A 13,869-nucleotide genomic window follows, 5' to 3' on the forward strand; every position below is an offset into this window, starting at 1 on the left:
GAAGGAGGGATGGGAGAAGGGGATGGGAGAAGGGGAGGGAAGGAGGGATGGGAGGGAGGGAGGGGAGGGGAGGGAAGGAGGGATGGGAGGGAGGGAGGGGAGGGAAGGAGGGATGGGAGGGAGGGAGAGAGTGGAAAGAATGGAGGAAGGGAGGGGTTTCTGAGACGCTCTTCTCTGCCCTACCAGTGGTCCACCACTGCCTGGGTTGTATTGAATTGAATGTGCTGGTTCACTGAGGGTGCTCTTAGCTGTGGGTACTAGACTGAGGGTGCTCTTAGCTGTGGGTACTAGACTGAGGGTGCTCTTAGCTGTGGGTACTAGACTGAGGGTGCTCTTAGCTGTGGGTACTAGACTGAGGGTGCTCTTAGCTGTGGGTACTAGACTGAGGGTGCTCTTAGCTGTGGGTACTAGACTGAGGGTGCTCTTAGCTGTGGGTACTAGACTGAGGGTGCTCTTAGCTGTGGGTACTAGACTGAGGGTGCTCTTAGCTGTGGGTACTAGACTGAGGGTGCTCTTAGCTGTGGGTACTAGACTGAGGGTGCTCTTAGCTGTGGGTACTAGACTGAGGGTGCTCTTAGCTGTGGGTACTAGACTGAGGGTGCTCTTAGCTGTGGGTACTAGACTGAGGGTGCTCTTAGCTGTGGGTACTAGACTGAGGGTGCTCTTAGCTGTGGGTACTAGACTGAGGGTGCTCTTAGCTGTGGGTACTAGACTGAGGGTGCTCTTAGCTGTGGGTACTAGACTGAGGGTGCTCTTAGCTGTGGGTACTAGACTGAGGGTGCTCTTAGCTGTGGGTACTAGACTGAGGGTGCTCTTAGCTGTGGGTACTAGACTGAGGGTGCTCTTAGCTGTGGGTACTAGACTGAGGGTGCTCTTAGCTGTGGGTACTAGACTGAGGGTGCTCTTAGCTGTGGGTACTAGACTGAGGGTGCTCTTAGCTGTGGGTACTAGACTGAGGGTGCTCTTAGCTGTGGGTACTAGACTGAGGGTGCTCTTAGCTGTGGGTACTAGACTGAGGGTGCTCTTAGCTGTGGGTACTAGACTGAGGGTGCTCTTAGCTGTGGGTACTAGACTGAGGGTGCTCTTAGCTGTGGGTACTAGACTGAGGGTGCTCTTAGCTGTGGGTACTAGACTGAGGGTGCTCTTAGCTGTGGGTACTAGACTGAGGGTGCTCTTAGCTGTGGGTACTAGACTGAGGGTGCTCTTAGCTGTGGGTACTAGACTGAGGGTGCTCTTAGCTGTGGGTACTAGACTGAGGGTGTTCTTAGCTGTGGGTACTAGACTGAGGGTGCTCTTAGCTGTGGGTACTAGACTGAGGGTGCTCTTAGCTGTGGGTACTAGACTGAGGGTGCTCTTAGCTGTGGGTACTAGACTGAGGGTGCTCTTAGCTGTGGGTACTAGATGATGGGTGTTAAATGTTTTATTGTTCAGGGTCTGGAAGCTGGCCGTGTGCTCCGCCAAGACAACAACGTAGAGGAAACACTGTTTTCTGTCTCCAGCATGTTGAGTTGAATAACGGTGATGGTTGACTAATGTCCCCTCTCTCTCCCCCTCTCTACCTCTCCCCCTCTCTACCCTCCCTCTCTCTCTACCTCTCCCCCTCTCTACCTCTCCCCCTCTCTACCTCTCCCCCTCTCTACCCCTCCCTCTCTCTACCCCTCCCTCTCTCTACCCCTCTCTACCTCTCCCCCTCTCTACCTCTCCCCCTCTCTACCCTCCCTCTCTCTACCCTCCCTCTCTCTCCCCCTCTCTACCTCTCCCCCTCTCTACCCTCCCTCTCTCTCCCCCTCTCTACCTCTCCCCCTCTCTACCCTCCCTCTCTCTACCCTCCCTCTCTCTCCCCCTCTCTACCTCTCCCCCTCTCTACCCTCCCTCTCTCTACCCTCCCTCTCTCTCCCCCTCTCTACCTCTCCCCCTCTCTACCCTCCCTCTCTCTACCCTCCCTCTCTCTACCCTCCCTCTCTCTCCCCCTCTCTACCTCTCCCCCTCTCTACCCTCCCTCTCTCTACCCTCCCTCTCTCTCCCCCTCTCTACCTCTCCCCCTCTCTACCCTCCCTCTCTCTACCCTCCCTCTCTCTCCCCCTCTCTACCTCTCCCCCTCTCTACCCTCCCTCTCTCTACCCTCCCTCTCTCTCCCCCTCTCTACCTCTCCCCCTCTCTACCCTCCCTCTCTCTACCCTCCCTCTCTCTCCCCCTCTCTACCTCTCCCCCTCTCTACCTCTCCCCCTCTCTACCCTCCCTCTCTCTACCCTCCCTCTCTCTCCCCCTCTCTACCTCTCCCCCTCTCTACCTCTCCCCCTCTCTACCTCTCCCCCTCTCTACCCTCCCTCTCTCTCCCCCTCTCTACCTCTCCCCCTCTCTACCCTCCCTCTCTCTCCCCCTCTCCCCCTCTCTACCTCTCCCCCTCTCTACCCTCCCTCTCTCTCTACCTCTCCCCCTCTCTACCCTCCCTCTCTCTCCCCCCCTCTACCTCTCCCCCTCTCTACCCTCCCTCTCTCTCCCCCTCTCCCTCTCTCTACCTCTCCCTCTCTCTACCTCTCCCCCTCTCTACCTCTCCCCCTCTCTACCTCTCCCCCTCTCTACCTCTCCCCCTCTCTACCCTCCCTCTCTCTCCCCCTCTCCCCCTCTCTACCTCTCCCCCTCTCTACCCTCCCTCTCTCTCCCCCTCTCTACCTCTCCCCCTCTCTACCCTCCCTCTCTCTCCCCCTCTCCCCCTCTCTACCTCTCCCCCTCTCTACCCTCCCTCTCTCTCTACCTCTCCCCCTCTCTACCCTCCCTCTCTCTCCCCCTCTCTACCTCTCCCCCTCTCTACCCCTCCCTCTCTCTACCCCTCCCTCTCTCTACCCCTCCCTCTCTCTACCCCTCTCTACCTCTCCCCCTCTCTACCTCTCTCTCCCCCTCTCTACCCCTCCCTCCCTCTCTCTCCCCCTCTCTACCCCTCCCTCTCTCTCCCCCTCCCCCTCCCTCTCCCCCCCCTCTCTCCCCCTACCCCTCTCTCTCTCCCCCTACCCCTCTCTCTCTCCCCCTACCCCTCTCTCTCCCCCCCTACCCCTCCCTCTCTCCCCCCTACCCCTCCCTCTCTCTCCCCCCCTACCCCTCCCTCTCTCTCCCCCCCCTACCCCTCCCTCTCTCTCCCCCCCTACCCCTCCCTCTCTCTCCCCCTCCCCCCTCCCTCCCCCTATTATCCCTCTCCCCCTCTCCCCCCCCTCCCCCTATGCTCCCTCTCCCCCTATGCTCCCTCTCTCCCCTCTCTCTCGCTCCAGAACGGCGAGGCCCGACTGGGCCCTCCCATCATCATGTGTACCCGTCCATACCCAGACTGCAGGGTGGAGCAGGGGGAGTGTTGTGACATGGACAGCACCAATGAGAGCGGCGTGGGCTCTGACACCTCTGACGGGGGGCGGAGCAACGAGAAGGAGGAGGGGCTAGGTGGACTGTTCAACAAGTAAGTGTGACGTTATGATGTCACAGATTATACCGGTTATTGATTTTCAATCAGATTTTTGCCACCATCTATCTGACCATGGCTGTAGTCCCATCTATCTGACCATGGCTGTAGTACCATCTATCTGACCATGGCTGTAGTACCATCTATCTGACCATGGCTGTAGTACCATCTATCTGACCATGGCTGTAATACCATCTATCTGACCATGGCTGTAATACCATCTATCTGACCATGGCTGTAGTACCATCTATCTGACCATGGCTGTAGTACCATCTATCTGACCATGGCTGTAGTACCATCTATCTGACCATGGCTGTAGTACCATCTATCTGACCATGGCTGTAGTAGTATCTATCTGACCATGGCTGTAGTACCATCTATCTGACCATGGCTGTAGTAGTATCTATCTGACCATGGCTGTAATACCATCTATCTGACCATGGCTGTAATACCATCTATCTGACCATGGCTGTAGTACCATCTATCTGACCATGGCTGTAGTACCATCTATCTGACCATGGCTGTAGTAGTATCTATCTGACCATGGCTGTAGTACCATCTATCTGACCATGGCTGTAGTAGTATCTATCTGACCATGGCTGTAGTACCATCTATCTGACCATGGCTGTAGTACCATCTATCTGACCATGGCTGTAGTACCATCTATCTGACCATGGCTGTAGTAGTATCTATCTGACCATGGCTGTAATACCATCTATCTGACCATGGCTGTAGTAGTATCTATCTGACCATGGCTGTAGTACCATCTATCTGACCATGGCTGTAATACCATCTATCTGACCAGGGCTGTAATACCATCTATCTGACCATGGCTGTAGTACCATCTATCTGACCATGGCTGTAGTAGTATCTATCTGACCATGGCTGTAGTACCATCTATCTGACCATGGCTGTAGTAGTATCTATCTGCCACCATCTATCTGACCATGGCTGTAGTAGTATCTATCTGACCATGGCTGTAGTAGTATCTATCTGACCATGGCTGTAGTAGTATCTATCTGCCACCATCTATCTGACCATGGCTGTAGTAGTATCTATCTGACCATGGCTGTAGTAGTATCTATCTGACCATGGCTGTAGTACCATCTATCTGACCATGGCTGTAGTAGTATCTATCTGCCACCATCTATCTGACCATGGCTGTAGTAGTATCTATCTGACCATGGCTGTAGTAGTATCTATCTGACCATGGCTGTAGTACCATCTATCTGACCATGGCTGTAGTCCCATCTATCTGACCATGGCTGTAGTACCATCTATCTGACCATGGCTGTAGTACCATCTATCTGACCATGGCTGTAGTACCATCTATCTGACCATGGCTGTAGTAGTATCTATCTGACCATGGCTGTAGTACCATCTATCTGACCATGGCTGTAGTACCATCTATCTGACCATGGCTGTAGTAGTATCTATCTGACCATGGCTGTAGTACCATCTATCTGACCATGGCTGTAGTACCATCTATCTGACCATGGCTGTAGTACCATCTATCTGACCATGGCTGTAGTACCATCTATCTGACCATGGCTGTAATACCATCTATCTGACCATGGCTGTAGTACCATCTATCTGACCATGGCTGTAATACCATCTATCTGACCATGGCTGTAATACCATCTATCTGACCATGGCTGTAGTACCATCTATCTGACCATGGCTGTAATACCATCTATCTGACCATGGCTGTAGTACCATCTATCTGACCATGGCTGTAATACCATCTATCTGACCATGGCTGTAGTACCATCTATCTGACCATGGCTGTAGTACCATCTATCTGACCATGGCTGTAATACCATCTATCTGACCATGGCTGTAGTACCATCTATCTGACCATGGCTGTAGTACCATCTATCTGACCATGGCTGTAATACCATCTATCTGACCATGGCTGTAGTACCATCTATCTGACCATGGCTGTAGTAGTATCTATCTGACCATGGCTGTAGTAGTATCTATCTGACCATGGCTGTAGTACCATCTATCTGACCATGGCTGTAGTACCATCTATCTGACCATGGCTGTAGTACCATCTATCTGACCATGGCTGTAGTAGTATCTATCTGACCATGGCTGTAGTAGTATCTATCTGACCATGGCTGTAGTACCATCTATCTGACCATGGCTGTAGTAGTATCTATCTGACCATGGCTGTAGTAGTATCTATCTGACCATGGCTGTAGTCCCATCTATCTGACCATGGCTGTAGTAGTATCTATCTGACCATGGCTGTAGTACCATCTATCTGACCATGGCTGTAGTACCATCTATCTGACCATGGCTGTAGTAGTATCTATCTGACCATGGCTGTAGTACCATCTATCTGACCATGGCTGTAGTACCATCTATCTGACCATGGCTGTAGTCCCATCTATCTGACCATGGCTGTAGTACCATCTATCTGACCATGGCTGTAGTCCCATCTATCTGACCATGGCTGTAGTAGTATCTATCTGACCATGGCTGTAGTAGTATCTATCTGACCATGGCTGTAGTAGTATCTATCTGACCAGGGCTGTAGTAGTATCTATCTGACCATGGCTGTAGTACCATCTATCTGACCATGGCTGTAGTACCATCTATCTGACCATGGCTGTAGTACCATCTATCTGACCATGGCTGTAGTACCATCTATCTGACCATGGCTGTAGTACCATCTATCTGACCATGGCTGTAGTACCATCTATCTGACCATGGCTGTAGTACCATCTATCTGACCATGGCTGTAATACCATCTATCTGACCATGGCTGTAGTACCATCTATCTGACCATGGCTGTAGTACCATCTATCTGACCATGGCTGTAGTACCATCTATCTGACCATGGCTGTAGTACCATCTATCTGACCATGGCTGTAGTACCATCTATCTGACCATGGCTGTAATACCATCTATCTGACCATGGCTGTAGTACCATCTATCTGACCATGGCTGTAGTAGTATCTATCTGACCATGGCTGTAGTACCATCTATCTGACCATGGCTGTAGTACCATCTATCTGACCATGGCTGTAATAGTATCTATCTGACCATGGCTGTAGTAGTATCTATCTGACCATGGCTGTAGTAGTATCTATCTGACCATGGCTGTAGTAGTATCTATCTGACCATGGCTGTAGTACCATCTATCTGACCATGGCTGTAATACCATCTATCTGACCATGGCTGTAGTCCCATCTATCTGACCATGGCTGTAATACCATCTATCTGACCATGGCTGTAGTCCCATCTATCTGACCATGGCTGTAGTACCATCTATCTGACCATGGCTGTAGTAGTATCTATCTGACCATGGCTGTAGTCCCATCTATCTGACCATGGCTGTAGTAGTATCTATCTGACCATGGCTGTAGTAGTATCTATCTGACCATGGCTGTAGTAGCATCTATCTGACCATGGCTGTAGTACCATCTATCTGACCATGGCTGTAGTCCCATCTATCTGACCATGGCTGTAGTCCCATCTATCTGACCATGGCTGTAGTCCCATCTATCTGACCATGGCTGTAGTACCATCTATCTGACCATGGCTGTAGTAGTATCTATCTGACCATGGCTGTAGTACCATCTATCTGACCATGGCTGTAGTACCATCTATCTGACCATGGCTGTAGTACCATCTATCTGACCATGGCTGTAGTAGTATCTATCTGACCATGGCTGTAGTACCATCTATCTGACCATGGCTGTAGTACCATCTATCTGACCATGGCTGTAGTACCATCTATCTGACCATGGCTGTAGTACCATCTATCTGACCATGGCTGTAGTAGTATCTATCTGACCATGGCTGTAGTACCATCTATCTGACCATGGCTGTAGTACCATCTCTCTGACCATGGCTGTAGTCCCATCTATCTGACCATGGCTGTAGTACCATCTATCTGACCATGGCTGTAGTACCATCTATCTGACCATGGCTGTAGTACCATCTATCTGACCATGGCTGTAGTACCATCTATCTGACCATGGCTGTAGTAGTATCTATCTGACCATGGCTGTAGTACCATCTATCTGACCATGGCTGTAATACCATCTATCTGACCATGGCTGTAGTAGTATCTATCTGACCATGGCTGTAGTACCATCTATCTGACCATGGCTGTAGTACCATCTATCTGACCATGGCTGTAGTCCCATCTATCTGACCATGGCTGTAATACCATCTATCTGACCATGGCTGTAGTACCATCTATCTGACCATGGCTGTAATAGTATCTATCTGACCATGGCTGTAGTACCATCTATCTGACCATGGCTGTAGTACCATCTATCTGACCATGGCTGTAGTACCATCTATCTGACCATGGCTGTAGTACCATCTATCTGACCATGGCTGTAGTAGTATCTATCTGACCATGGCTGTAGTACCATCTATCTGACCATGGCTGTAGTACCATCTATCTGACCATGGCTGTAGTACCATCTATCTGACCATGGCTGTAGTACCATCTATCTGACCATGGCTGTAGTACCATCTATCTGACCATGGCTGTAGTCCCATCTATCTGACCATGGCTGTAATACCATCTATCTGACCATGGCTGTAGTACCATCTATCTGACCATGGCTGTAGTACCATCTATCTGACCATGGCTGTAATACCATCTATCTGACCATGGCTGTAGTAGTATCTATCTGACCATGGCTGTAGTACCATCTATCTGACCATGGCTGTAGTACCATCTATCTGACCATGGCTGTAGTCCCATCTATCTGACCATGGCTGTAATACCATCTATCTGACCATGGCTGTAGTACCATCTATCTGACCATGGCTGTAATACCATCTATCTGACCATGGCTGTAGTAGTATCTATCTGCCACCATCTATCTGACCATGGCTGTAGTACCATCTATCTGACCATGGCTGTAGTACCATCTATCTGACCATGGCTGTAGTCCCATCTATCTGACCATGGCTGTAATACCATCTATCTGACCATGGCTGTAATACCATCTATCTGACCATGGCTGTAATACCATCTATCTGACCATGGCTGTAGTACCATCTATCTGACCATGGCTGTAATACCATCTATCTGACCATGGCTGTAATACCATCTATCTGACCATGGCTGTAGTAGTATCTATCTGACCATGGCTGTAGTAGTATCTATCTGACCATGGCTGTAGTACCATCTATCTGACCATGGCTGTAGTAGTATCTATCTGACCATGGCTGTAGTCCCATCTATCTGACCATGGCTGTAGTACCATCTATCTGACCATGGCTGTAGTACCATCTATCTGACCATGGCTGTAATAGTATCTATCTGACCATGGCTGTAGTACCATCTATCTGACCATGGCTGTAGTACCATCTATCTGACCATGGCTGTAGTACCATCTATCTGACCATGGCTGTAGTAGTATCTATCTGACCATGGCTGTAGTACCATCTATCTGACCATGGCTGTAGTACCATCTATCTGACCATGGCTGTAGTACCATCTATCTGACCATGGCTGTAGTACCATCTATCTGACCATGGCTGTAGTACCATCTATCTGACCATGGCTGTAGTAGTATCTATCTAACCATGGCTGTAGTAGTATCTATCTGACCATGGCTGTAGTACCATCTATCTGACCATGGCTGTAATACCATCTATCTGACCATGGCTGTAATAGTATCTATCTGACCATGGCTGTAGTACCATCTATCTGACCATGGCTGTAGTACCATCTATCTGACCATGGCTGTAGTAGTATCTATCTGACCATGGCTGTAGTAGTATCTATCTGACCAGGGCTGTAGTAGCATCTATCTGACCATGGCTGTAGTAGTATCTATCTGACCATGGCTGTAGTACCATCTATCTGACCATGGCTGTAGTACCATCTATCTGACCATGGCTGTAGTAGTATCTATCTGACCATGGCTGTAGTAGTATCTATCTGACCATGGCTGTAGTAGTATCTATCTGACCATGGCTGTAGTACCATCTATCTGACCATGGCTGTAGTAGTATCTATCTGACCATGGCTGTAGTACCATCTATCTGACCATGGCTGTAGTAGTATCTATCTGACCATGGCTGTAGTACCATCTATCTGACCACTGCTGTAGTACCATCTATCTGACCATGGCTGTAGTACCATCTATCTGACCATGGCTGTAGTACCATCTATCTGACCATGGCTGTAGTACCATCTATCTGACCATGGCTGTAGTACCATCTATCTGACCATGGCTGTAGTAGTATCTATCTGACCATGGCTGTAGTACCATCTATCTGACCATGGCTGTAGTACCATCTCTCTGACCATGGCTGTAGTCCCATCTATCTGACCATGGCTGTAGTACCATCTATCTGACCATGGCTGTAGTACCATCTATCTGACCATGGCTGTAGTAGTATCTATCTGACCATGGCTGTAGTAGTATCTATCTGCCACCATCTATCTGACCATGGCTGTAGTAGTATCTATCTGACCATGGCTGTAATAGTATCTATCTGACCATGGCTGTAGTAGTATCTATCTGACCATGGCTGTAGTACCATCTATCTGACCATGGCTGTAGTAGTATCTATCTGCCACCATCTATCTGACCATGGCTGTAATAGTATCTATCTGACCATGGCTGTAGTAGTATCTATCTGACCATGGCTGTAATAGTATCTATCTGACCATGGCTGTAGTAGTATCTATCTGACCATGGCTGTAGTACCATCTATCTGACCATGGCTGTAATACCATCTATCTGACCATGGCTGTAGTAGTATCTATCTGACCATGGCTGTAGTACCATCTATCTGACCATGGCTGTAGTACCATCTATCTGACCATGGCTGTAGTAGTATCTATCTGACCATGGCTGTAGTCCCATCTATCTGACCATGGCTGTAGTAGTATCTATCTGCCACCATCTATCTGACCATGGCTGTAGTACCATCTATCTGACCATGGCTGTAGTACCATCTATCTGACCATGGCTGTAGTACCATCTATCTGACCATGGCTGTAGTAGTATCTATCTGACCATGGCTGTAGTACCATCTATCTGACCATGGCTGTAGTACCATCTATCTGACCAGGGCTGTAGTAGCCCCAACCTGCCATAAGCACTTCTTGTAGATTTGTGGGACTGCTATTGGCTAGGTATAATGGGCCCTCTGATAGGCTAGGTGGAATGGGCCCTCTGATAGGCTAGGTGGAATGAGCCCTCTGATAGGCTAGGTGGAATGGGCCCTCTGATAGGCTAGGTGGAATGGGCCCTCTGATAGGCTAGGTGGAATTGGCTACATATTGCTATACTCCAGACAGTGTTTTCGGACCTTCTGAGTTTCTAGGGAAGGGGTATTCAAATCTTATCCAACACGTTTCAGAGTCCTGCTGGTTTTCTGTTCTACCTGATAGTTAACATCACCCACCTGGTGTCCCAGGTCTAAATCAGTCCCTGATTAGAGGGGAATCACCCTCCTGGTGTCCCAGGTCTAAATCAGTCCCTGATTAGAGGGGAATAACCCTCCTGGTGTCCCAGGTCTAAATCAGTCCCTGATTAGAGGGGAATCACCCTCCTGGTGTCCCAGGTCTAAATCAGTCCCTAATTAGAGGGGAATCACCCTCCTGGTGTCCCAGTTCTAAGTCAGTCCCTGATTAGAGGGGAATCACCCTCCTGGTGTCCCAGGTCTAAATCAGTCCCTGATTAGAGGGGAATCACCCTCCTGGTGTCCCAGGTCTAAATCAGTCCCTGATTAGAGGGGAATCACCCACCTGGTGTCCCAGGTCTAAATCAGAACCTGATTAGAGGGGAATCACCCTCCTGGTGTCCCAGGTCTAAATCAGTCCCTGATTAGAGAGGAATCACCCTCCTGGTGTCCCAGTTCTAAGTCAGTCCCTGATTAGAGGGGAATCACCCTCCTGGTGTCCCAGTTCTAAGTCAGTCCCTGATTAGAGGGGAATCACCCTCCTGGTGTCCCAGGTCTAAATCAGTCCCTAATTAGAGGGGAATCACCCTCCTGGTGTCCCAGGTCTAAATCAGTCCCTGATTAGAGGGGAATCACCCTCCTGGTGTCCCAGGTCTAAATCAGTCCCTGATTAGAGGGGAATCACCCTCCTGGTGTCCCAGGTCTAAATCAGTCCCTGATTAGAGGGGAATCACCCACCTGGTGTCCCAGGTCTAAATCAGAACCTGATTAGAGGGGAATCACCCTCCTGGTGTCCCAGGTCTAAATCAGTCCCTGATTAGAGGGGAATCACCCTCCTGGTGTCCCAGGTCTAAATCAGTCCCTGATTAGAGAGGAATCACCCTCCTGGTGTCCCAGGTCTAAATCAGTCCCTGATTAGAGGGGAATCACCCTCCTGGTGTCCCAGGTCTAAATCAGTCCCTGATTCGAGGGGAATCACCCTCCTGGTGTCCCAGGTCTAAATCAGTCCCTGATTCGAGGGGAATCACCCTCCTGGTGTCCCAGGTCTAAATCAGTCCCTGATTCGAGGGGAATCACCCTCCTGGTGTCCCAGGTCTAAATCAGTCCCTAATTAGAGGGGAATCACCCACCTGGTGTCCCAGGTCTAAATCAGTCCCTAATTAGAGGGGAATCACCCACGTGCTGTCCCAGGTCTAAATCAGTCCCTAATTAGAGGGGAATCACCCACCTGGTGTCCCAGGTCTAAATCAGTCCCTAATTAGAGGGGAATCACCCACGTGCTGTCCCAGGTCTAAATCAGTCCCTAATTAGAGGGGAATCACCCACCTGGTGTCCCAGGTCTAAATCAGTCCCTAATTAGAGGGGAGGTATGAACAAAAACAGTAGAAATGTCTTCCAGGTTCAGGTGAGAATTTGAGGGGCCTAGGAGATGGGGAGTCCGGGACCTTTTGGGAGCGGGGCCCATACTGATTCATACGTTGACTCCTGTTCTTTGTGTTCTGATTGGCTGTAGTTCTGGCCAGCTGATTGGCTCGGCTTCTGCGTCCGTCTTCTCGGGGGAGGAACAGTTTGAGGACTACGGAGAGGGGGAGGACGTGGACTACACTCCCAGCAGCCCTTGCCCCGACGATGACGCTCGCACCAACGGCTTCTCAGACCTCGGCTCCTCCCTGCCCTCCAGGTTAGTGGCACATAGAGGAAACTCGCACAGCGTGCAGGACATTCATCAATGACAGTTGGCCCCCAATGACTGACACACTCTGCCCTTTACATGCTGCACCAACACACACTCTTCACCTTTCAGCCACTCATGTGTAACAGGGAGGAAACCTATTGCTCTGTTCTATTGACAGATACAAAGCACTGTGTGTAATTATAGTCTCTCTCTCCCTCTTTGTCTCTCTCTATCTTTCTCTCTCTTTCTGGCTCTCTCTTTCTCCCTCCCTCCCTCTCTCTTTCTCCCTCCCTGGCTCTCTCTTTCTCCCTCCCTGGCTCTCTCTTTCTCCCTCCCTGGCTCTCTCTTTCTCTCTCCCTCCCTCTCTCTTTCTCCCTCCCTCTCTCTTTCTCCCTCCCTCTCTCTTTCTCCCTCCCTCTCTCTTTCTCCCTCTCCCTCCCTCCCTCCCTCCCTCCCTCCCTCCCTCCCTCTGTCTCTGTAGTGCTGGTCAGACCCCTCTGAAGATGTGTCACCTGTACAACAGTGATGTGTTGGATGTCTATTGTTCTCAGTGCTATAAGAAGGTTAACCTGCTCAACGACCTGGAGGCCAGGCTCAACAACCTCAGAGCCAACAGGTAACACACACACACACACGCACACACATTCAAATGTGCACACACACACACACACACACACACACTCAAGCACGCCAGGCACACATGTACACTACCTTTCAAAAGTTGCTGGTCACTTAGAAATGTCCTTGTTTTTGAAAGAAAAGTTTTAAATTGTTCATTAAAATAACATCAAATTGATCAGAAATACAGTGTAGACATTGTTAATGTTGTAAATGACTATTGTAGCTGGAAACGGCTGATAAAAAAAATAAAAAAAATGTTTATGGAATATACAGAGGCCCATTATCAAGTGTACAGAGGCCCATTATCAAGTGTACAGAGGCCCATTATCAGGTGTACAGAGGCCCATTATCAGGTGTACAGAGGCCCATGATCAGGTGTACAGAGGCCCATGATCAGGTGTACAGAGGCCCATGATCAGGTGTACAGAGACCCATTATCAGGTGTACAGAGGCCCATTATCAGGTGTACAGAGGCCCATTATCAGGTGTACAGAGGCCCATTATCAGCAACCATCACTCCTGTGTTCCAATGGCACGTTGTGTTCGCTAATCCAAGTTTATCATTTTAAAAGGATAATTGATCATTAGAAAACCCTTTTGCAATTATGTTAGCACAGCTGAAAACTGTTGTTCTGATTTATAGAAGCAATAAAACTGGCCTTCAGACTAGTTGAGTATCTGGAACATCAGCATTTGTTGGTTCGATTACAACCTCAAAATGGCCAAA

At 49.6% G+C, this 13,869-nt stretch overlaps 1 protein-coding gene across 3 annotated transcripts in view; it reads left to right on the forward strand.

The window, feature by feature from the left end:
- rab11fip4a (RAB11 family interacting protein 4 (class II) a) overlaps window positions 1–13,869 on the forward strand; it is a 117,426-nt gene that overhangs the window by 83,299 nt on the left and 20,258 nt on the right. For all 3 annotated transcript variants that reach the window (XM_090197739.1, XM_090197741.1, XM_090197740.1), the window contains 3 exons: window positions 3,264–3,445; window positions 12,360–12,527; window positions 13,003–13,137. In XM_090197739.1, the coding sequence (XP_090053865.1) occupies window positions 3,264–3,445; window positions 12,360–12,527; window positions 13,003–13,137 (485 nt within the window). The remainder of the gene's footprint in view (window positions 1–3,263; window positions 3,446–12,359; window positions 12,528–13,002; window positions 13,138–13,869) is intronic.

This window comes from Oncorhynchus mykiss, chromosome 13, assembly GCF_057628025.1.
Source record: "Oncorhynchus mykiss isolate SJ-2025 chromosome 13, ASM5762802v1, whole genome shotgun sequence".
Taxonomy (NCBI): Eukaryota; Metazoa; Chordata; class Actinopteri; order Salmoniformes; family Salmonidae; genus Oncorhynchus; species Oncorhynchus mykiss.